This window comes from Amphiprion ocellaris, chromosome 19 (genome assembly GCF_022539595.1).
Source record: "Amphiprion ocellaris isolate individual 3 ecotype Okinawa chromosome 19, ASM2253959v1, whole genome shotgun sequence".
In the NCBI taxonomy this organism is placed as follows: Eukaryota; Metazoa; Chordata; class Actinopteri; family Pomacentridae; genus Amphiprion; species Amphiprion ocellaris.
This window is the reverse complement of record NC_072784.1, coordinates 7548039-7573768: the sequence shown is the minus strand read 5'-3', so window position 1 is coordinate 7573768 and position 25730 is coordinate 7548039. Positions and strand designations below refer to the sequence as shown.

At 37.8% G+C, this 25730-nt stretch overlaps 2 protein-coding genes across 2 annotated transcripts; both read left to right on the top strand.

Annotated features, from left to right (window-relative positions):
• The first annotated feature begins 524 nt into the window (after nt 1-524).
• Nucleotides 525-7868, top strand: polr3h (polymerase (RNA) III (DNA directed) polypeptide H). The gene is made up of 6 exons (XM_023273039.3): nt 525-860; nt 1859-1955; nt 3117-3203; nt 3941-4004; nt 4153-4387; nt 6807-7868. The coding sequence occupies exons 1-6, from the start codon at nt 750-752 to the stop codon at nt 6855-6857; spliced, it is 645 nt and encodes a 214-aa protein (XP_023128807.1). The 5' UTR covers nt 525-749; the 3' UTR covers nt 6858-7868.
• Nucleotides 7869-9248: 1380 nt separating this feature from the next.
• csdc2b (cold shock domain containing C2, RNA binding b) lies at nt 9249-16360 on the top strand. Its single transcript, XM_023273041.3, has 4 exons — nt 9249-9405; nt 11977-12337; nt 13083-13205; nt 14134-16360. Exons 2-4 carry the CDS (start codon nt 12156-12158, stop codon nt 14294-14296), a joined length of 468 nt encoding a protein of 155 aa, XP_023128809.1. The 5' UTR covers nt 9249-9405; nt 11977-12155; the 3' UTR covers nt 14297-16360.
• The last annotated feature ends 9370 nt before the right edge of the window (nt 16361-25730 follow it).

Below are 25730 nucleotides of genomic sequence, written 5' to 3'. Positions count from 1 at the left end.
TACATAAACAGTGGTGGGTAAAAGTTTTCAGACACCCTTAAAATTTTACACAATCTCAAATATCATGACATATTTGTGGAAAAATGTTTTTTGTGTTTCAGAAGATGTGGCTGCACTAGACAGACACAAACAAATACAAATTATATATATATTTTTTGTTTCTTGTTTACAAGAAAAACTAACAAAACTAGACTCTACCAATACTCAAAGTTTCTTATTTTTATGGAACCAATCAATTTTAATTTTTTAACGGCTTTTTTAGGATTTGTTTAGTATTATGGTTGTGATTGTACTAAAAGAAATTGCACTGGACGACCTAAATATGATTCTTAATGCCTTAACTATTGCCATGTTTTCAAGCTTTATTTATTATTTCTTTAAATCATATGAATGTGTGTTTAATACTAAAAAAAAAAAAAAACGTTCCATAATAGCACACAGAAAAGTTACGACAGAGCTTTAAAATGTGTACTGTACCTTTAAATTTTGCGACGTGTCGTAAAAGCGCGCTGTCGTAAATAATCACATGGAAACGTCAAGCGTGCTACTCAAGTAGTGTAGGCAGCTTATGTTTTATCTCGATTGTAAACCTCTCCTGATGTTTTCTTTCCGCTTTGGACAATCTTTGAGCAGAAGAAGAAGAAAAATGGTGTCCGGTTAAAGAAGCAGCTCGTCTGTTGTCATAGTGACCGTTTAGTCTGGTTGAGCAGTGTGAGTGTTTGTGTGTGAGTGTGTAGCTGCTCGGCATCATGTTCGTGTTGGTGGAGATGGTCGACACTGTCCGCATCCCTCCGTGGAGCTTTCAGAGACAACTGAACGATGCTATAGCCGAGGAGCTGAACAAGAAGCTGGCCAACAAGGTGACGGTTCCCACGACCCTGAAACACCACAACATGTAGTAAACCTCCACACCAGAGTTCTAAATCAGAACGAAAACAGCCAACTCTCAGTTTCACTTCAGGATCATTCCAGAATTGGAGAATTTTACGTCCCGCCCATAAAATTTCAAATACAAATACTAAAACATGCAGTTGTTGCGTAAATGTGCTTGTCCTGAGACTAAAATACCAAATAAATCAAAGTATTTATATGCATGTGAGTCTTTGCATTATGCTAAAGTAGTCAAAATAATGATTTGGCTTGTAATGCATCTGTTTTAGTTCTCTTTGATTAACCCTCGTGTCGTCCTGCAGGTCAAAATTGACCCGTTTTAAAGCTTGAAAATGTGGAAAAAAATATTTTCACTGTGAAACTTCTGATGTCCACATTTTCAACATTTTTGGGAAATTTTTGAACATTTTTTGATGGAAAAATAAATATTAAAAATATTTCTTTAAGTACATTCACAAAAAAAATCTACCAAAATCCAGCTGGATTTTGGTTGATTTTTATGTGAATGTTCTTAAAGAAAATATTAGAAGTTTTACTGATATACATGTAATCATTTTCGATATTTTTAGGATATTTTTTGCAAGATATTCACTAATTTTTTGTAAATATTTAGAAGAATTTTCTTGCAACATTTGAGGGATTTTTTTAAATAAAACTTTTAAGGGAAACTTTTAAGGAACTATTGGAATTTTCTTCTTTGCAAATTTTTGGCAAATTTCGGGAATTTTTTTGCAGAATTTTTGTATTTTTTTCAGACAAGGAAACAGTATTTGTTGGTGCCTGTAAATGAGGACAACAGGAGGGTTAAATTGCTTCCTTAAAACTATATAAATCCAGAATATAAAAACATTAACTCAGACTGACATGAACCTATATAATTCCAACATTTTTCGACAGCTGAAGCACTGCTGGGTTTCTTTCAGTGCTTGTTTTTGTCCTGAACTGTAATCTGCTCTCCTCTCCTCAGGTGGTCTACAACGTGGGCCTCTGCATCTGCTTGTATGACATCACTAAACTGGAGGACTCCTATATATTCCCAGGGGATGGCGCCTCCCACACTAAAGGTATGAAGATGATGAGGAAATAATTGAGTCTTCATGAAATTATCCTGTACTCTGTATATTCTACAGTATAACCTGATTGCAGCCCTTGTTTATTAGTTTTTTTATGATGATTACCACAATCAATTCACCTCTTTATTATTGGAGTAATTCTTCTCACTTACCATGTCTTTCTTTTTCTTGTGTTTCATATTGATCATTGTGATGAATACAGGAAGGAAAAATAGTGGCTTTTAGGTCTGACAGAAGTGTATCCCTCGAAGCTTACCCTTCCAAGCTGAAGGACTGTCATATAGGTGTATTGTCATGAACCAAAGTTTACACACACTTGAAAAGACCATGCATATCACAGCAGTCTTAAGTTTCCAATAATACACCTTTCACTCAGAATTTTCTATGATGGAATCATTGAAACCCATTTGTCTTCGTCACAGAGAAACAATCATGCATTTTGGTTCTTTCATAGATTTATTATGGGTCTTCTGGAAATATTACAAAATCTGCTGGGTCAAAAAATATACATAGAGAAACTTGAATTATCATTTATATCAATTTAGAAAGCTGTATTACCAAGAAAAGTGCTTAGTAATAAAAGTAAAAAAATAAAAGCGCTGAGTAATGTTGCATTCAGACATACGTATGGCGATCGTCACATAACTCTGCCATGTTCCTTGGTGGAGTAATGAACTTTTCATAGTTGCATTGGCCTCTTAACTTTTCATGACTGATAACAACTGGCTACAGCTGGTGTCTCCTCCAAGTTGAATAGGACTCATTTGATGAACTCATTGGACTCTGCTACAAACATTACAATGAAAAAGTCTGAATAGCTCATGAAAGATCTGAAAAAGCTAATCATGAACTTAAACAAGTCAGAAAAATTGCTTTGAGCCATTTCAAAGCAGCTACAGATCCCAAAGTCAGCCATGAAAACAACAGTTTGTAGGTATGAAGTCCAGGGCAGAGTTGTGTCGCTGCCTGCAGGAATGTTCTGTGGTCAAATAAAAACTGAGCTTTTTGGTCACGATGTCTAGAAATATGTTTGGAGGAGAGAAGGTGAGGCTCTTAATCCCAAGAACACCAAACCTACCGTTAAGCATGGTGGTGGTAGTATCATGCAAATGGAAGAGTGAAGAAAGACATTAACTTTGGTCTTTGTGTCAGTTCATTTTAGGTATGTCGTCTTTCACCCTTTCCTCGATGAGATCCTCATCGGCAAGATCAAGTACTGCAGTCAGGAGGGAGTTCATGGTAACTTCTGTTTTACTCTTTCAGCATGTCATCTCCACAGATGTGTTTGCACATTTTTCCCACACTGCTGTTAACTTTAAAGCCTAACAGAGGCCCTGAAGCAATAGGTTTTGTATTTGTCCTGATCCTTATGAACCGTGGGGAGCAAGAAATACTTATCTATTGCTCATTAAAATGCTGATCTCTGATAGGATCCAGCTGCAGCTGTTCTTCCTGCTGTGATGGTGAAGCTGTGGCTCAATATCTGGTTATTGTTCAGACTTCAGCTGCTGTGGTTCATATGAATCAGAAACAATATAAAGTTTTGTAAATTTAGTATAGCAAAGACAACTATTGTGAGGTAGCACAATTCATTTCCCATATTTTGGTCCTCAAGTAATGAGATTGAGCCTTTTCGTGTTGATGCTTCAATAAATCAGCGCTGCTACTACTGTCTACACATGTTTAATTTGCTGCAAATATTTAGACGAGTCAAGTCTGGCCCATGATGGAAAGTTATTTTTAAAAACTTGCTTTCATTTTGTATTAGAGTTTGTCAGAAATGCAGATTTCAGAAGTTTGTCATGTAGATATGTTAGTCTTTTTAACATGAATTTATTTTCTTCTGTTTAATCACAGGTGCCTAGAAAACTTTAACACAGTTTACATTTGACCTGAAGTCTCACAAACAGCTACTTTCTCTGCACCAGTTGATAAAGTGTTACCTTTATAAACGCTGTGATCTTTCTCCTTCACAGTGACAATGGGCTTCTTTGACGACATCCTCATTCCTCCAGAGTCACTCCAACAGCCTGCAAAGTTGTATCCTGGCCTAAAGCGTTCTTACAAATGAAATTAAGTGTTGTGATTATATCCCATAACGTCATAACATTTGCTTGACATATTCCTGGAAATGTTTTGACCCTGGAGTTGATGGTTTAAATTTAGTCTTCCTTAGCTGCAGCACCAGTGATGAAGCAGAGCAAGTTTGGCTCTGGGAGTATGAAACAGATGAGGGAGCTCATGACCTCTACATGGACCAAGGAGAGGAGATCCGTTTTCGGGTGACAGATGAAGTCTTTGTGGATACTTCGCCAACAGGTCCTGCCACCGCAACGCCTGATACGCCGGCACAACCGGGACAGTCGACAGCACCGCCAGCAGAAGACGCTGGAGAGAAGAAAGAGGCGCCATACACTTTGATTGTAAGAAGGCACCTCTGGCCACAACTGTTTTTTGCTGCTTGATACAAAAACAAAACGTTTCTCCTTTTCCGAGAGAAATCAGTGTTATAATTTACTCCTATTTAAGGTGGAGTTTATTATATGACTGAGTGAGGAAAAGGAGAGAAAGAGTCAAAAGGTTGCAAAAAGAAATCCAATATTGATCAAGCCTGACTGATATTAGCTAGTTACAGACATAATAGTGTTGGAACATTTTAACAAATGCATAACAATGAAATTGCAGAACGTTAGTGCCAGAATGTTTATTTTTAAAATGCACATAGCAGTATTCCAAAACTGATGTGAGGAATCCTCAACAAAATGCTGTGTGTGTGTCTTTTACAGGGATGGATCATGTGATGAATGAATGATGAGAGTCCAGTAACTTTCAGGCCAGAAACTATATTCTTGCAGAGCAGGGTTATAAAAAATGTATGTTGCGGCAAAACAAATATGATAACTGAGCTTTTTTGCCCCTCTAGTTCTCTGCTGCCTTGAAGAAAACATTGCTTGTTAAAGGAGCTCTATGAGTCCAGCTGCAAATAAATTCATTGTAGTATTGTTTTTCTTAACCCTTTGATGCACAATGTGGGTCAAAAGTGACCCTTATTCAATGGAAACTGGATATTTCCTGACCCACACTGTGCATCAAAGGGTTAAATGTCATTCTGGGTTGTTATTCTGGGGTTCAGCAGATTTGTAGATGTGTCCTGAGACTAAACCAAGACAAGAGTCAGATATTCATGTTCACTGTGGATTTGCAGTGACTTTAAAGACTTCTGTGATGAAGATCAAGTGTTTTTTTTAACTGTCTCTACATACACATGTAGTGTTTTATATTCTGGAGACATATCATGAGTGAAATAAGTCGTCAACGCCATGGTTGAGTAATTCCAGCTTAGACCTGCGGTGTACTAATGACAGTCTCAAAAACAAATATCCAGACTTCCAGGATATTTTACATACCAAAATTAAGGAACCAAAACTGTTATTTTGGTGTATTATATAACTCCATTACCCTTGACACTAGAAACACAGTTCCTAAACTAAATGTTAAGGAGATGTGTGCTATGAGTCTTAGTGCTAATATGTGTAATTATTGATTTCTTACTAATATTTTCAGACTCAACTTTTACCGAACATACTCAACTTTAAAGGCTTTCTGTTCATTAGTACACCCACCGACCCAATTAAAAGACTTACAATATTCTCAAGGCTGAAATTTTTTGATGTACGCCTTTAAATTCACTAAATATGTTAAAACTGGGAGGTATGTGCCCTGAAAGTGAAGGCTTTACAGCTTTTTGGAGATGTTAGCAGTGTGTCATGTGACCAGCTCGAGTGTAGTCCGGTTGTTTTTTGAGTAAAACATGTCTAACCTTCTACAAAATGCACAAATTAGTCTCCACAAGCACATAATTAATGTTAAAATGTAGCCATAAGGGTCTTCTGTTTAACATTGTTAAAGTCTAACGCAAATAAGCTTTAATTTCTCTATAAGCCTTAATTAATAGAAAACTCACAGTTAAACTCTAATTTATTGAAATGGGAGCTGCAGGCTGACTTTCACTACAGAGTCTCAATTCTTCAGCTTCCAATATCTTCCTTAATGTTTGCAATGTGTGGAAACAGGCTGTATGTTATAATGCTCAGCAGCTCAAACTCTGACTATAAATACTAAAATCACAACAAACTGCTGTATTCTCAATGTAAACACTTATTAATCAACAGAATGTGAAGTTGTCATCATCCATAATGGTTCCTGACTATAGCTCAACAGTACAGTTATCAACTCTATGGCAACATTTCCAGACAGGAACAAAATTGTGTGAACAGGTGTGTGGTATTTGTGCTTTGTGAGTGCCTTTACAATGCTGAGTTTAACTGCCGTTGAGGGTCAGAAAACTACAAAGTTGAGGCGTTTTCTGTTGTTCAAAACTTCATGTTTGGCTACATCAAATTTTCTCAACAGTAGTTAAACACAATTTTTATTTTGTTTGACTTGTCGTCTTGTGTTACTTCCTCAATTGATGCATTTCATGTGACTAAAACAGATCAGATCCTCAGTATGAACGTGCTGTAGCACTCGCAACTGTACGACCACAAGATTAATATGGAGAACGAAAACACTGCTGTGATGAGAAACTTGTTGCTCAGTTGGTAGAAGGGTTACCCTGTCATTGTAAGGTTGCAGATTAAACAGTTTAATTAATTGTTCCTTGTATCATTTCTGATAAGTCCGCAGCAGTGGATTTATAGTGGGATCGCAATCATGTGATCATCAGCAGGCAGCTGATGTAGCGTTCACTTGTTGTCATGGTTACAGTGATGCCGTGCTGTGATGTAGAAAAAAATAACTTCAAGTCCATCCTGACGGTGACGGTTTGCGTTTTCGTTTCAGGGGACCATCTGTGAACCAGGGCTGGGGCTGCTGTCATGGTGGAACAGTTAGCACCGAAGAGGAGAATATCTGATGGTTATGAACAGATCGTCCATCCCAGCAGCTCTGAAACATGACGGACGGTCGACAGAAGACACTGTCGTTGGGTACAGAAGTCAAGACTCTAAGTCAAGCTGTGATATGAACCAAGAGACTCGGTGTACAAATGACTGATATCAACTCTGTCCCAGTGGTGCTGATTGTATTAGCTGGACTCTAAACATACCAGCTTCATGTTTCCATGAAAACTACAAAGACGTCTTTGATTATTTGAATGGTAATATCATCACCGCTTTAACCAGATTTACACTCGTCAAAAAAATGTAACTTACTGGTTGAAAATAGGTGCTGTATGAGGTTGGGTTGTCAGAGATTCATATATGTGATGCCTTTTTTGTTTTAAGGTGAGAAATGAGGCTGAAGGACATTTTTGTTGATTTAAATAGATGTGTGGCTGAGATGTCATCACAGCAAGATCCAAATAATACCAACACTGAAACAATATAAAGAAAATGCTCCTACCTATTTTCTTGTTCACGTATCATTTGGTTATTTATTGGGTTTGTATTTAGTTTTTTTTCAGTTGTATTCCAGTAAAAAGGCGTATCACCAGAATGAGTGGTTTGTGTGATTATAGAAAGTATATCCCAAAGGATTAGTGAGCAGCCTTTAAATCCCGCAGTCTGAGGGGCATTGAAGGACAAAGTCCTACATGTTTATAACAGATCTGCCCTCTGCTTAATGTCGGTCGCTGTTGGTTTGAATCTCACACACATTCTTGTGTTTATTTTGCAATCAGAAATCCAGCGGGCTGTTTCATGTGACAAGTCAGTTGTCATTTCGGTTGTCTGTTGTGAAACTAGGACAGACATTTGATTTATCAGCAGAAATAGACTGGCTGCATGTGACTTGCACTAGAATTGTAGAACTGCAGACATGCAGCTTCCAGGAAATGTAGCTCAAGAGAAGGATGAATGTACTAATAGTATACAACACAAGTAAATAAACCCCTGTGCAATTACATTTAAATGTCAGGGTCAATATATAACTGAGGGACTTATGAAGTCTATGGGATATATCTTAAATACATTTTTTATTAAATGTAAAAAAAAATCCTGCTTATGTTCATTGTGATCATGTCTTCACAAATCCCATAGTTATTTATTATGGAAACAATCACTTATTAATAAAATATGACTGGATATCACTAAAATGTAATATAGTTGACATTTTTGCTGTTTTCAGGTATAAAATCAACATGACCGCCTATAACCAAACACCACATGGCATTTTTACAGAAAGATTCTTCTAGGTATTTTATGTACAACTGAATAAAATTGAAATTGAAAGTTATTCATAAAGATATTGTAGTAAACCTGTTGACATGCCATAAATCCACACTTGACTCACACACTACTTTATATTAAATAACTCAGAAAGCCTTGGAGTCTTGCCAGTCTTTTCTTCAGGAGGAAATGACATCATGTGGAGCAGGTCATGTGATCTGGAATTAACACACTTCCTTGAGAGGTGTTTTTGTAACGGGGAACTTAGTTGAAAGAGATACAATTAGTTATTTTCCATATAAAATTTGACATGTTGCCAAAAAAGAAATATCTGTCATGATTATCTCAATAAAAAGAACACAATCAAAACTATTTTTGAATAAACTCATTTTGTTATCGTTTAGCGGTTTTGGACGGTTATTTAGTTGACGTTTTAGTGATATCCAGTAATTTTTTATTAAGAAGTGATTGTTTTCATAATAAATAATTATGGAATTTGTAAAGACAGGATCATAATGAACATAGCAAACATCATTTTTTAAAATTTTTAATAAAAATGTATGCAAGATATATCCCATGGACTTCAAAAGTCCCTCAATTATATATCGACCCACCTATTGTTTAACTTAGAAGTGATGCAAACACTGCAAGGTGATGAAATGTCTAATTATTTGGGTTTGAAGTAATACTGCACTGCTGCTGCACACTGTAGAAACATGCGAGTGTTTTCATTAACGTGTGATGAAATAATGCAGCATTCAGGAACAAAACAGGGGCATAACGTGAACCAAAGGCACATGAGGGATGCTATGATCATCACACTGAGCTCACTGTTCCCTCTGCAGATAGAATGAAGGCAGTCATTGTGTTACTAGCTTTGTGGGGACCTTTAACCTTTTTCTAACCCAATTACTGCAGCTGAGAATTTAACCCTCAAACAGCTGCTTGAACATTAGGGATCAGGATTTTTTTTAATTTTTTTTTTTTTAAATTTTTTTGGCGCTGTGACACACACACACACACACACACACGGACACACACACACACACACACACACACACACTACAGAGTCACATCACGCCATCGGAATCTCCGCCAGCTGCGCAGACTCAGCACCCCCCCCCCCCCCCCCCACTCCGTCACATCGGGGTCTGTCCGTCGGTTCTGCGCGGATTTAGTCGACTTATTTCATTCCTCGTTATATAATAACACGGCGGCTTCAAACACACACTCAGCGACACACGGTGACCGTCCTCAACCCGCGACCCGATGCTGTAAGTAACATTTCTGTGAAGAATACGTGCATGTGTGTGAGTGAGTGGCTGCAGGAGGGGAGTGTGTCACAGAGGCTTTTGTTTTGGGTCGGGACGGGAATATGTAGATGTATGTTCTCTGCACGCCTGCAATGAAAACAGCAGAGATTGGATGTATTTATGTGTGGCTGTGAGGAGGATGGATGGACGCGTCCATCATGTGTGACCTGTCACTCTTGCTTTTGTCCAAGTTGTATTCTGGGAGCGTCTTCCTGAGCTTTTCATTCAGTTTTGCGGAATTGCAGAGATTTTTAGAGACATTTATTCGCTGTGTATTATTTGCGAAAATGTAAACAATGCATAGAAGCGCAGAGAAGCAAAATATGATAATTTTTTTCCTCAGTGAGGTTCTGATAGGGAAGTGAAGTGAGATTATTTGCATCGAAGACTCCTTAAACTCCACACACACACACACACACACACACACACACACACACACACACACACGTATTAGTCATGCTTCCCCTCATAATGATGGCACAGAGAACAAATTGTCTCCGATCATGACCTTCTCATGAAGGCTTTTGCGCATCCACGTTGTCCTACAGCTGCCTGTGTATAAAAGTAAAAAAAAAAAAAAATCAAAAACAAAACTGAGGCATGTTTCTGTCCAATCACAGCTTCTCATTTTTATAAACATTATCAATCATCAGAAATGTGTCCAGAGTATTTCTGCATATCTGATTGTGACGCTGTTTTAGCACTATCTGTCGTGTAGTGGTCACTGTTAGATTATGGGATGTAATTGTTCATTTGGGAACGGAGGGGACTGACGTCACGAACGCACCACTGGAGTTCTGCAGCTGTTCTACGTCACGCCGCGTGCCTGCGTCATCACACTCAGAGGAGTGGGCGTCAAGATACGTGTCCTCCACGTCCACATACATATATGTCATATATGCGGACTGTGATGGTGTTTTTTTTTTTCTGGAATAAAATCACCGATAAGAGAAACGTCAGATGCAGATCAATAAATCATTCTAATTCATAAATATCACCATGTGGAGAACCCAGAAGAACAGAAAGTGAAGGTCACCTGACCAAACAGCACGTGAATAATGATAGTGATGGAAGCAGCATACCCTCTAACCCCAATATGTGTTAAAACATAAAGCATAAATCCCTGCTGTAATCCACTGAGCAGGAATGCAGTGCAATGAAAATTTAATCTCCATATTTATTGCTATGCGTCAGGTTGCTTCGGAGATAAATAATTTACTAAAACCATACAGACCCGGGAAGTGGAATGCTCTCTGATCGTCTTGCCTTGAATTTTTGTCCTATGACCACAAACGTTTATTACAGCAACTAGAACGTTCTATTGGCATTAACCCTCCTGTTGTCCTCATTTACGGGCACCAAAAAATATTGAAAAAAATGGAAAAATTCAGCAAAAAAAAATTCCTCAAATTCCTGAAAATTTGCAAAACCTTCAGGAAGAAAATTCCAATAATTCCTTAAAAGTTTTCCTTAAAAGTTTTATTTTTTTTAAAAAAATCCCTCAAATTTGGCAGGAAAATTCTTGTAAATATTTTCAAAAAAATTAGTAAAAATCTTCCAAAAAAGTCATAAAAATATCCAAAGTGATTACATATATATCAGTAAAACTTCTAATATTTTCTTTGAGAACAGTCACAAAAAAATCAACCAAAATCCAGTGAATTTCGTTGGATTTTGGTTGATTTTTTTGTGAATGTTCTTAAGAAGTATTTTGAACATTTCTTTTTTTCCTCCAAAAAATGTTCAAAAATTTAGCAAAAATGTTGAAAATGTGGACATCAGAAGATTCACTGTGAAAATATATATTTTTCTTCCACATTTTCAAACGTTAAATTGGAAGTTTAGAAGTTTTAATGATATATATGTAATCACTTTAGATATTTTTAGGATTTTTTTTGAAGATTTTTACTCATTTTTTGAAAATATTTACAAGAATTTTCTTGCCAATTTTTTTTTTTTTTTTTTTTTAAATGAAACTTCTAAGGGAAACTTTTAAGGAATTATTGGAATTTTCTTCCTGAAGGTTTTGTACATTTTCCGGAATTTGGGGAATTTTTGGCTGAATTTTTGGCTGAATTTTTGGATTTTTTTAAGACAAGGAAACAATATTTTTTGTTGCCCGTAAATGCAGGATGTATTATGAATAGCTCTGTTTGCATCCTTGACAGCTCATTTCAGAAAAACTGACTTGACAAAGTAAAGTGTTTAAGTTGAGAGGGAAATGTGCCGACAATATTTTTTGGTGCCCATAAATGAGGACAACCGGAGGGTTAAGATGTGTCCAAAAAATGCTGCTTGCCGTAATTGGTGCTATGTAAAATAAAATTGAAAATGTGGCATCTAATGAAATGCACTGGAAAAGAACAAAAAAGATTTTCTCTTCATGGTTGTCTAAAACGTTTGTGGTTTTGGATTTGAATAGGCTTTTTGTGGGCTGAATGCTCCTCTCTCCATCCCTCTCTCTGCCACAAGGTCTCACCATGACAGCTCCTTGATCTGTTTGTTGTGCCGCTGTGGTCTTTCCCCTCACAGAAAGTCCTCTTGACAGACTCGAGGAGACAGCGCTGACCTGGATAACTGCTGAGAACTGCTGTCCCACACTGAGGCAGGTCTCTCAGAGCAGACAGACTGTGGTGTCAGCAGACCTGCAGCAGCAAGTGGCACCCACATCATCCTCCTCCTCAGTCGTCCTCCTCTTCATCACATCTGGCATGGCGGACCCCAGCCTCAGGTCGCCCTCTGGGACCCCGCTGCGCTCCCCCAGCTCCTCTCTCACCCTGTCCTTTCCCTTCCTGAGAGAGGGGAGCCGGGTATGGGAGGACGGGAAGGAGAAGCCGCTGCCTCGGGACCTTCCCAGCCCGCTGCCGACCAAACGCACCCGCACCTACTCTGCGTAAGTAAGGTCACTGTATTTACCCCATACTGACAGGTGGAAAGAAGATATTTACTCAGTAAGAGCAATGCTGATGGACCTGCATCTTACAAAGTTTCCATTTCATGTTATTTTAATAATCGTTGTTTTCGAATCAGGCTGACTCTATATACAAAAAACCACAACAGCGCCTTCATATACTGAGGAAACAGGACTTTTAATGTCAGCAGAGACATGTTAACGCTGGTTTACACCTCACTCATTGAATCCATCCTCACATTCAACGTCTCATCTTGATATGGCTCCCTCTCCAATAAACACAAAACTATCTATCTGTCTTTCTGTCTGTCTGTCTGTCTGTCTGTCTGTCTATCTATCTATCTATCTAGCTAGCTAGCTAAACACAGATAATAACACAATAACAATAATATGACTTTTACATGCAGCAGAGTCATTTTCAGCTGTTGTATTGTAGCTTTGCATGGTAAAGGTTTTTAATACCATAATAACCTGCTGTATCAAGGCTGTATTGCAAACATATCACTGGAAAATGTGCAGCAGAGTAGTGTTTTCATCTCTTCTGCTATTATGACATTATGAGGCAGTATGTAGGAGTTGATTTGAACAGCACTTAATCTTGCTTTGTTCCATGTTTTCTCTCTCAAAAATAAAACAAATGCTGTTCTGACCTGCTCTTTCTACTAGCATTAAGTAGTGTTTATTTGTGACATGAGTGGTTTAAATGTCGTCCTCTGTCTGCCTGCAGGACGGTTCGCGCTCACTCAGGTCCAGTTTTTAAGGGCGTATGTAAGAACTTCTCCAGGTCACAAGGTCACGGCTTCATCCGACCTTCCCACGGCGGCGACGACATCTTTGTTCACATCTCAGAGTGAGTGGCAAAAACACTGAACATAGCACCAGACAACATGTGGCATTAGCTGGATACAAATAGCAACACAAACTCACTACAGATCTGTCACCTTAGAGGACAATAGAAGGATGCTGGGAACTAAAAAACGTAATTTTTTCATGAAAATAGCTTTCCTGTGTTTCCTGCAACGAGTAAACATGCACTCAGCATATAGTAGCTTGTCTTTAGACCTTTTTATTTTGTGCATAAAATGTTATTACAGCAAAATGCAGATTTGTGAAATATCTATAGACAGATCATGCAGAATGATCCAGCTTTCCTGCAACCAAATATCTACATCACGAGTCAAGCATTTCTCTTCTCTCAAATGTTTTTATGTTTGCTTTAGTAGTGGGACAAGATTATAAAAAACTTAATTAATTAGAGGCTTTGTAATTAATTGCATCTTTGCTAAATAACAATATTTGACACAATAAGCAACATTTTTATCTATCTATCTGTCTGTCTGTCTGTCTGTCTGTCTGTCTGTCTGTCTGTCTGTCTATCTATCTATCTATCTATCTATCTATCTATCTATCTATCTATCTATCTATCTATCTATCTATCTATCTATCTATCTATCTATCTATCTATCTATTGAGCTCTCATTGCCACTGTACTTTTTTTTTTTACTGTGGTTTTATAATTTGGTTGAATTTAACAACATATAAAGGAAAACCGACAGTTTGCTTTTACTATTAACCATTGTTCAGTTTGTGGAAAGTTTAAATGTAGATTTGTTATAAATCATGAGGAAAAAAACGCTGCTTCACATCATCTCATAAGTTTTAAGTCACTACCTACGCAACGCATTTTTGCAACATGAAAATAAACTAAAACAAATGCTCTATTGATAATATTTTTTAATTTGTGATGGCATCTCCTTTTTGTTTCTTTTCTGTTCCAGCATTGAGGGGGAGTACGTCCCAGTTGAGGGCGATGAGGTCACGTACAAAGTGTCCCGGGTCCCGCCCAAGAACCTAAAGGTGCAGGCGGTGGAGGTGAAGATCACACATCTGAACCCGGGCACGAAACACGAGACCTGGTCCGGGCAGATCATCAGCTCATAGGGCCGTGAGCTCCAGGCCTGGTGGGACGCGGCGGTCAGGGTTGGATGGGGTGGTGGTAAATGTGCTGAGGAACTTACTTAACTGTGCTCCAACTCTTTATTTAAAACACGTTTTACCTACACAGCAAAGCGCCCAGTGTTACAAAGAGGTAAAGTTATCGTTGGCTGATGAATTTGCTGTGCATGTGAAACTCACCCTTTATTCGTTGTTACAAGAAAGTTACATTTGCTTTTTTTTAAAAATTGTTTTTGTCAAATCTGAGATGGGATTGTAATCGTGATGAATGAGGGATTTAAATTTCTTAAGTGGGATGTGATCATGGGCCTGTTTTTTTCACTAAGTGTAAGGGACGAAACGTGAAAATCTGATGCACAACTGTGGTGCAGATCTGCAAACTGTGCCGTGACTTTTGAGGGTTTGTGCGCGGAGAGACGGCGACAAAGAGCGGAATTCAGTTTCACTTCCCCTCTTATCGACTGTTATTCAGTTGTTTACAGCGCCAAAGTTTCCAGGATCACATGCTGGGTGCAAATGTGGGTCAGATGACTTACCACGCCCCGGCAGTGTTTTTATATCAAGATAGACGAGATACTGGATCTAAAAGAAAGTAGTTGAGGAAGGTGAGGTTGAAGAGGCTTGAGAGAAAGAAAGATGAAACGACAAGTTGACAGTATTAACCCTCATGTCGTCCTGCGGGTCAAAATTGACCCGTTTTAAAGTTTGAAAATGTGGAAAAAAAATATATTTTCACAGTGAAACTTCTGATGTCCACATTTTCAACATTTTGGGGAAATCTTTAAATATTTTTTGGTGGAAAAAAAGAAATGTCCAAAATGTTTCTTAAGAACATTCACATAAAAAATCAACCAAAATCCAGCGAAATTCGCTGGATTTTGGTTGATTTTTATGTGAATGTTCTTAAAGAAAATATCAGAAGTTTTACTGATATATATGTAATCACTTTAGATATTTTTAGGATATTTTTGGAAGATTTTTACTCATTTTTTGAAAATATTTACAAGAATTTTCTTGCCAAATTTGGGGGATTTTTTTAAAATAAAAATTTAAGGGAAACTTTTAAGGAATTACTAGAATTTTCTTCCTGAAGGTTTTGCAAATTTTCTGAAATTTGGGGAATTTTTTCCTGAATTTTTGGATTTTTTAAGACAAGGAAACAATATTTTTTGTTGCCCATAAATGAGGACAACAGGAGGGTTAAGAGCAGTGATAGTTTTTCAATTAGAAATTAAACAGTAATCAAAAACGCAGGATGTATTATGAATAGCTCTGTTTGCATCCTTGACAGCTTATTTCAGAAAAACTGACTTGACAAAGTAAAGTGTTTAAATTGAGAGGGAAATGTGCCAACATTTGGAAGGAAATTCGGGAATTCAGTCAGTCAAAAAGGTTAAAAATATGTTAGTTTTCCTTAAAAATGGTAAGTTTTTGTTGTGCTGTCTTGTTTTTGGTTATTTATTTCAGTTATTTATTTGTTGGTTCGTTCATGCGTGTGTGTATGAGAAAGCGTGTGTGTGTTTCCTCAGATTACAGACCATATTTTGGATTACACAGTTTAAACTTGCACTTGAGAAAGCTGAATTTCAACCTACTATGAAAACTGCCACAGTAATTTCTGTTTTCAAGGGTCTGGAGCCATGGACTGCTTTAAAACCAATTTCTAAGTCTCTTTTTCTATTATTATAAAACCTGTATCTGTGTATGACATATCAAGTGTGGTCATTGTGATGGTGAACTACATGACTACATAGTTGGTACCAATAGAGCTCGTTATTGTCACATTGTCGTTTGTTGTTATTCAGGTTAAATGCTGTACTGTATGTATTTTTCTATTCTGTGTTCCATAGAGTCTCTATGCATCTTGTCTATCTGTCAGTGTCACTGCCTGTAATTGTTCGAAAATAGCTTTTCTTTTCTTTTTTTTTTTGTCACATCAAAGGGCACTTTTAGTCGACTTTCTGTGGATGAGCCACTGTGGTGGTGGTGATCCCCATGATTATGTCTACAGAGCCTTGAAACAACATTAAAGCATTTTATGATTCACAAGTGTGGTGGAAGATGTGTTTCTTTAACTGAATGTAGAAGTGAGAGTTGAACTGAAGGAGGAAGAGGAAGGTTGGGAAGACGGTCAACCGGTCATGAGAGAGAGAGAGAGAGAGAGAGACGCCCAGATTTTTGGAGCATTCATCCATCCATTATCTATACACTGCTTAATCCTCATTAGGGTCACTGGGGGCTGGAGTCTATCCCAGCTGACTGAAGGTGAAGGCAGGGGACACCCTGGACAGGTCACCAGTCTGTCACAGGGCTACATATAGAGACAAACAAACACTCACATTCACACCTACAGATAATTTAGAATCATCAGTTAACCTCAGCATGTTTTTGGACTGTGGAAGGAAGCCAGAGAACCTGGAGAAAACCCACACATGCACAGGGAGAACATGCAAACTCCATGTAGAAAGATCCAAAGCCGAGACCCGATCTTCTAGCCGTGAGGCAACAGTGTTAACGGCCAAGCCACTGTGCAGCCCTTTGAAGCATTCAGTGCTTGTCAAATCGCATTTTGACCATGCGGACCCCAGGGGTATATGATTTGTCATATTATTATTATTATTGTTTTTTTTGTCATATTTCTGTAAGTTGAATTTTTCTGTCTCTTTAGGTAGTTGTCACCCACATAGTTTCCACCACATACATCAAAGCTTATTTGATTCCAACCAGGTTTGTGGTGTAGATATAAAAAAATCCTTTGGGGTCCATGTGGACCCCAGCCAGACAGTGCATCTATTATTTATGTATGTTTGTGTTATGTTGCTCTTGTGATGACTGCTTCAGTTGCATTGTGTTTCATTTCAGTTCACTCGGGGGATATCCTGTGGATTCTGTGGATCCTGTGGGTTGCAGGGTGGATCCTACCTAGACCAGGCTGATCCTGGACCATCCCACAGATGCTCCATCAGATGTGGATGTGGGGAGTGTGGAACCCAGGTGAACAGCTTAGCTCTGTCGTGTTCCTCAGACCACTCCTGAGCTGTTTGAGTTTGTCCTGCTGAGGGAGGCAGCTGGCATCAAGGACTGCTGTTGCCATGGAGACTAGAGGGTTGTTTGTCCTGCAGTGTTTAGGTGGTGGTACATGTCAAACATCCACATGAACGTCAAGGTTTCCCAGCAGAACGTTGCATTAGAACAAGATGATGGATGTTGTTCTCTTCAGCTGTCAGTGGTCAGAATGTTGTGGCTGATCGGTGGATCTGTCTGCCTTTACTCTGACATCCAGAGTTATACAAAAGTGTAGTATGTGTGCAGTGCAGAAGAGATTTACTTTATTGGATGCAGTTTTAGTGGTTCCATCAGAGAAAATCATATCCATATACAGATTTTTATTAATTCCAGGGCTGGTTCAGTAAAGATTATAATAATAACTACATCAGATAATTCTTGGTCGCAGTTGGAATTGTGCAGCCTGAGAGATGGTTGAGAAGGTTTGCAGTTCTTGTTTTAGCAAAATATGTTGTAATAGAAAATCTTTATTGTCATTGTACATGAAATTATCTGCAAACCAATAAAGTGCATCAGTCTGAGGTATCTAAAAATAAATAAGTAAAGAAAAATGCTTCTAAAGCCAATAATAAACAGAATATTTTGAGGGAATATTCTAAAAAGGAAAGAAAAGCTCCATTCTCACTCCTCTCAGGATAAACTGTCATTAAAATTGACTTTAAATTTAGCTTCAACACGAGATAAAAACATTTACTTTCATTACTGATGTTGTCAAGTTTTAATAAAGTTCATGCTACTTTTCTAAAATGATGAAAGTGAATAAATTGTATTTCTGTGTTTGATTTCTGTCTTTTCTCCTGTCATCCAGATGTTCAGAGGGAGATGATGCCACATCTGGTCCAGCTGATGGAAGGTCTTGAAGTTCTCTGACTGGCCTCGACTGAAGATGGTCGTCTCACTGGATTTAAGGTTCAGATGCTCAGTAACAAACTCCACCAATGAGCCAACAGGGAAGCTTTAGGTTTATTAAATGTTGCTGTGAAGGTTTCGCTGTTTTTCTTTGTGAATGCAATGAGCTCCAACTGAAACTTGAATTAGAACTTAGAAGTAAATCCTTCCATCTGAAAGGATTTAGTTGCATTAATAACCTCATAACATTCTAATTTTTATTCCAGTCTTAGTTGGAAATAGAATCTCTGTATTGATTCAGGTAAAAACTGAACTTCATAGCATGTTGGAGCAAAACAACCAGATGAAAACTGTGATGGTGTTGGATTGTCAGACCGTAATGTTGCAGCTCAAAGCAGCTTTTCTATCTCAGTTCATTCTGACATTCAGCTATGAATCAACACAGCAGATGGTGATCCATGCTGTGGAAGTCTCACATCTCCTGATTTAATGGAGCTGCTTTACACTTTTTACACTGTTTATTCACCAACACTTTATTTAATAAAAGTCCCATCTAGTTTTTATGAGGAATGTGATGTTTTAATTTCTCTGTGAATAACTGCAGTCTAATGCAACAGCTGGAGTTGTAACATCTGTCCTGATATTGATCATGAAGTATTGATCAGAATACTTATGGTTAGCAGTCATCCCTGAAGTTTTACATTAAAATCTTTACTTGTGTTGTGAACTTTGGTAAGAAGCGGAAACGTTAGCGTTGCCATGGATACATGAGTGTTAAATTCTGTTTATGTTTTTATTTTGGGAAATGCAGTCCAGTTCCAGAATGTGGAGTAATTTAGTCTCACAATCACAGACAAAAGTCGGGTTATTGTTGTTTATCAGCACAATACAAAAAGATTAATGTTAGAAATATTCCAGTTAAGACTCTAGAATATCATGATTTATGTAAATTTACCTCAATAATATGAATGTTCAGGTTAAGATTGTACAGTGATATGTATTATGTAAGTTTAGCTGATTAAAGTTTATGACTCTGCACTAAAATATTATTTAAATTGACATCATTATTATAATATTTAGGGTCAGACCCTACAGTATTGAGATTAAGAAATTAAATATTCTATAAAATATAAATACACTGAACCATTTGGATATATTTAAGTGAGACTCTACAATATTATTTGACACAAATCTATCTAAATCAAAATTTTAATCATTTTTACTGCAAACATTTACTGATTTAAATATTAAAATCACTCCTTTCTAATCCTCTGCTGTACGTTCAAACCTGAGGCCTTAAATAGAAACACACAAGTATCTGATTGAAGGAACTTCTGCAGAGTCCTGGTTCCAGAACATGATGATAGAATTATAGACAAACTTTAACAAAAGCTGCCTGAGAGTTTACAGGTTTTTATGTTAATTTCTTCACTAATTTAATGAGTTATCAGCAAAAATCAAGTGTTTATTTGATGAACTTCATTTCCTCAAACATCCAGAATTGGAGCTCATATCTTTGGCAGCTGTAAAGTTTCTGCTCCTTCAAAGTTCACAACACAATGAATGAATTCCTAAAACACTCTCAATGCTGGAGAGCGTTTGTGATGCTGAAGCAGTGACCAGTTTTTCTGTTTCTTCTCTGGAGATGCACAATGAGGGACGTCTGCAGAGACTGAGAAAGAGTCTCACCACATCCTGACATGAGGAAAAAGACTTTATTGAAGACTACAATGAGAAAAACGATCAGACAGCAGATGGCTGCATTCAAGGTGAGCTCTGAACATTTGATCTGGAACAGGAATTCAGTAACGGCAGCATGAGCTTCATTTCAGTCTGTAGCTGCTGAATTCATGGATGAATCATCTGGCACTAGAGAGGAAGACCATCAAACATCCACGTCAGCTGATGGAGGTCCTAGAGTCTCACCAAACAAACAACCTACAGAGTGAAGACCTCCAATCTGATCGGACGGCCTCCTATTCAGCCACACGTGTGAACAAATGCCTCTAAGTTGATTTGTTTTCTAAAATAAATCTAGTTTGAGTCCTAATCTATGCCTGTGTGTTTGCTTCTTTACACCGCTGTTAACAGTTTAGGCTGTTAGATTGTTCCAGATAAGACAAGTACAAGATACTTCAGAGCAGTTCTACCACGAGCCTGACAGGAAGAACTCCAACAGCTACTGAATGTTCCTGTGGTTCCCTCAAGGCTACAGGAGGAGTCCTACGAGGACGAGCCGGTCCACCTGATGGCGGCCAGTCGCTGTGGTTCAAAGCCAACACCGACTACATGGACTTCTACTGGACCACACGGAGGCCTTCAAACCGGACCAACAAGTTCAGCGACTCCCCGACTCGTGGGTCTGAGGACGCCGCCGAGCCTCAGCCCAGCCGGCTGCCTGTCTGTGGATGTTTGAGTGCTGAGAGGTTTGTGGATGCATGTGAACGTTCTGTGTTGAAACAGCAGCTTTGGACTCAGTAACGCCGGGAAAAACCAAGAGCTCCTTTATTTGTGACTTCCACTAAAAAACTGATGAAAATAAGTTTGCCAGGGTTCTGACTGATAACAGATTATTAAATAATGAAAATGATCATTTAAATATTCCTTTAAACAATCTTTTTAGGTCTACATTTCCTTTACACTGACTTCTTGGTATATGTACAAGTATTTTGGGTGGAATATACCATTAAGCCCAATGTTCAAGGGTTCTTCTGGGAATATACCATTAAACCAACCTTTTAGGCAAATGTTCCAGGATGTTGGGTAGAATATACCATCAGATCAACCTTTTAGGTCTACATTGGAAGATTTTAGAGTAGAATATTACTCCAAACCATCCTTTAGGTCTACATTTAAGGTGGAATACTCCTTTACACCAAGATTTTTTGGTCTACATTGAAAGATTTTAGGTGAAATATTCCTTTGAACAAACTTTTTGAGTTTATGTTCAAGGATGTTGGGTGGAATATACCATCAGACCAACCTCCAAGGTCTACAGTAGTGATTTTTAGGTGGAATATACCATTAAACTCACCTTTTAGGTCTACATTGGAGGATTTTAGGTGGAATTTTCTTCCAAACCATCTTTTAGTCTACATTTAAGGATGTTTAGGATGGTATATTCTTCCAAACCAACTTCTCAGGTCTACATTTCAGGTGGAATATTCCTCCATACTGACTTTTTTGGTCTACATTGAAGGATTTTTTCTAAACCACCCTTTGAGGTCTATATTTGAGGTTTTAGGTGGAATATTCCTTTTAACCAGCCCCTCAGGTCTCTTTGAGGATTTTGGATGGAATACTCGGTTAAACCAATATTTTAGGTGCATGTCCAAGGATTTTTGGTGGAATGTTCCTTTAAGGTGGATGTGTAAGGACCGTGTAGGTGGAATACTTCCTGAAACCAACCTTTTAGGTCAACAGTCAAAGATTTATGGTGGAATATTCCTTTAAACCAGCCTAAATTTCATGTTTTGATCATTATCAAGTGAGAAACCTCAATCCAGATTCCTCATAATGATGTTTGAGATTTATGCTGCTGTTATTTGTTCAGTCCAGACAAAATGACAGAAATCCACAACTGTAATTTTATTTCAGGACTCGGTTATTAAATGTCAAAACAATCCATGTGACTCTAAAAACTCAACAGCTTTACAAACTCTAAGATTAAACTCTCCACAAGGATCCAAAATAAGTTGGACTTCTACATGAGAGCTTTAATTATTCTTCATCTACTTCCTGAAAAGTTTGGTCAATAAAAAAGACAAAAACTAATATTTTCAGCTGAACTAAAGACAGACTTTGTGATTTTTCTGCTCACATGTTGTGTTGTTGTAAACTTCCTCTTTCAAATAAATACCCACCTAACCCCCTGGAAACCAGTGTTTGTCCTCTTTTTGTGTTGCTCCTCGGCGACCCTAGACAGCTGGGTCCTAATGTTTTTTGAACAACACACCATACTATGATGTTTTTACAATGAGGGTTCTACTATGGAACCAGTTTGACATGTTCAGGTGTTGTTTGTGTGAAAACTCAGAGATTTCAGGTATCAGAAGGTGGTTTTCAACTTTCTTTGTTAACTTTCTGCTTCAACTTTAAATTAAATTTCCTTCACTAACCCAGCCCTCTGGACTTCCAGGAATCTGTGCTCCTATTGGCTGTCCAGGTGGCTGTGTTCCTATTGGCTGTCCAGGTGGCTGCTTGGAGTTATCAGGAACACCTGAGCAGCTCAGTGTCTTCCTGCTTTATTTAGCTGCAGACAAACATTTCCTCTGCTTCTGTTCACCACAGAACCGGGTTTGGCTCCATTTCTTTAGTTTGTTCTTTAGGCGTTGGCTTGCAGCTTCCAGCAGTAAAATAGGCTTTAATGTGTTTCTTGGTGTGTTTTAGGGCTTTGTACTGGATAGTTGTCTTGGTAAATGTTGCTCTTTAGCCACAGTTACCACATGGTGCTAATGTGTGCAGTGATTAGTGGATTTGGTGCAGCTGAGTTGTGTCTTTATCTTGGCTGTAGTGAGTCTTCAGAGGTTTTTGGTCAGACACATTCTGTATTCTGGTTTGAGAACCAACGTTGGTTGTCCAGAAGGTAAGAGTTCCTGTCCTGATTCTCTGTTCTCAGAGGTTCTCTGGTAGGCAGCAGGAGACTTTAGCATTTGGGTTGTGCTAGTTTGGTTTTTGTACGGTTTCATTTGGACGACTATCTTGAGGCCCCTCCATGTGGTTTAGTGAGGTTTTCTGGAACAGTTCTACAAAGCAACCTGCAGCAGAAGAGACTTTGAGAGTTTTTAGGAAGTTCTGGAGACCAGACTTTAGAGCAGCAGAAACATTTGTCAGCAGTTTGAGCAGGAGAAGGTGAGCTTCAGAGTAGAAATGAGACAGAAACCTTCTTGACCCGTGTGGTGAGGTCCTGTACAAGAGTTTGAGCAGGTTGTGAAGAGTCTGTAGTTCTTTGGTCTGAAAGTACAAGAAGAGTCGACTCATTAAAGGAGAAAACAGGAGATATTGTTGGTTCTTCTGTCACTCTGCAGTTTCCTTAGACTGAATATCAAGTTTATATTTTAAATGATTTGCCATGTGAGCCCAAGAAGACTTCAATAAACTCCCTCCATCCCCTGGACACAACATATTTTATCACCATGTTAAATTTATTTATTTATTTATTTTTTATATGTTTTTGAGTTTTAATCATGGTTTTAGCATAGGATTTTTTGTCTTTGCTTGTTTAGTTTTGTCATCTGTGTAAAAGGTGCTAAACAAATAAAGTTGAATTGATAAACTGAATAATTGATTAACTCATGATTGTGACAACAGAAGTATTTTCATTGTGATTTAAGGGTTTATTTCATTTTTAAGGTTGGGGTTAAAATCTTGACAGAAAGAGAAGATTAAAGAAATAAACTACATAACAAAAAGCAATTAAATCAAAGTGAAAAAAATTTAATACAATAAAACTTTTTAAAAGTTTTATTATTAAAAAGTTTTTTTAATGTTTAATATTCTTCTTGTTTAATTGTATTTTTTAAATGTGTAATTATTAAAATACAAATATAAAAAATTACAGATAAAATATTTTCGATAATTACACAATTAAAAAATACAATTAAACAAGAAGAATATTAAACATTTAAAAAAATACAATTAAACAAGAAGAATATTAAACATTTAAAAAAATACAAAACATCTAATTAGATTGTTAAATCTTTAAAAAGACAAAACATTTAATTAAAAAAATGTAATGTTTAATTAGAAAATTACATCTTAAAGACAATAAAACTTCAAATAGGAATTAAACAGAAAATACAATGAAGCATTTAAAAAGAAAATTATACATTAAAAGGTGGTAAAACATTTAAAAACAAAAACCTTAAGACTTAATCGAAAAATTAAACATTGGGAAAGAAAAAAAAATTCAAACAAGCCGATAAAATATTGGAAAAAATAATTAAACATTAAAAAGACAAAACATTTCGAAATCAAATCAGACATTAGAAAAGAATAAAAGGTGAGAAAAGAGCAAAACTAAATGTTTAAGAAGAATCAAACTAAAGACAAAACATTTGAAAAGACACCAGTTAGACTTTAGAATATCAAATTACAAATAAATAACAGAAGAGACAATAAAACGATGAAAAAGAGCAAAAACAGATAAAGGTCGTTCAGCGTTTTCTAGTCTGAAATGAAAACATCAAGTTGTTTCTTCAAACATTTCCTCTTTCTATATTCTTGGTTTGATTGTGGACAGATTTACTAAGAACTCATTTCAGAAAACTGCTTTCCAGATAAAATCTACTAGTAGTTGAAGGCATCGATCAAACTAATGTTACCTTCTGATCTCCACAAACTTTACTGTTCAGTGAAGAGAATCAAAGTTTGTTCAGGATTTCTAAAAATCCCACAGGTGAAAGTCTGAGAAGAACTCAGATGGATGGTCTAAATGTGAAATCAAGACTCATGGTCACAAGTTTTAAGGCTTCTGTTAACCAGAAAGTTCAAACTAACAGAGAAGTACTGAGAAACTTTTAAAACTTCAGTCCTCAGACTGTCTGAAGGTTCAAACTAACAGAGAACTACTCAGGAACTTAGAGGATATCAGTCCTTGGACTGTCTAAAGGTTCAAACTAACAGAGAACTACTCAGGCACTTGGAGGATATCAGTCCTTGGACTGTCTGAAAGTTAAATCTAACAGAGAACTACTGTGGGACTTAGAAAATTTCAGCCCTCAGACTGTGTGAAAGCTCAGGTCCTGAGGACTCGGGAGGTGTGGAGGCTTTGGAAAGTCTTGGAACTGAGGGTTCAACCCTCCAGCACAAAGGTTGAAGTCCCACCTCCTGAGAAAAACGGTCGAGTCAAGACTCGAGTTAAAAAAAAACTCGAAAATGACAAAAAATAGATGATAAATGCGCAAAAAAAAGAAGAATTAGTATCTGAGCGAGTAGCTCAGGAGGATAAGAGGATGGACTACCAACTGGAAGGTCGCAGGTTCGAGACCCGCCACCGGCAGTTTTCTTTCTTTGTCTTTGTCAGGATTTTCAAAAACTTTAAGAAGGGTCTGGTCTTGAACCAGCGACCTGCAGCTCCATAGGCAAATCCTTAACTCACTGAGCTACAGATCAGATAAAAAGAAATAATTTCGTCGTCCCTTTGGCATCGTAATTTCCGAAGTGACCACATGGGTGGAGCCAAGGCGGAGTCTGGGTGGAGTCAGGGCGGAGAGTAGGCGGGGATGTGGGTGGCGGCCTCCCCCCTCTACTCCCCCACCTCCCCTCACCGCCCACCACACCGTCCCCCGCCCTGACGAGTTCTTCGAGTCTCCACGAGTTCTTCGAGTCTCGACAGGTTTTCCCGAGTTTCTGGAGTTTCCACCAGGTCGGAGGTAGAACAAGTTGTCATGAAGAGGTGTTGAAGTCGGTCAGGATGGACTGACTTTTTACAGCGACTAGAAGGAAGATGACTAGAAGAGCAGGTCTTTAACCACCATCCATAAAATCCATGGAGTCACTCCAG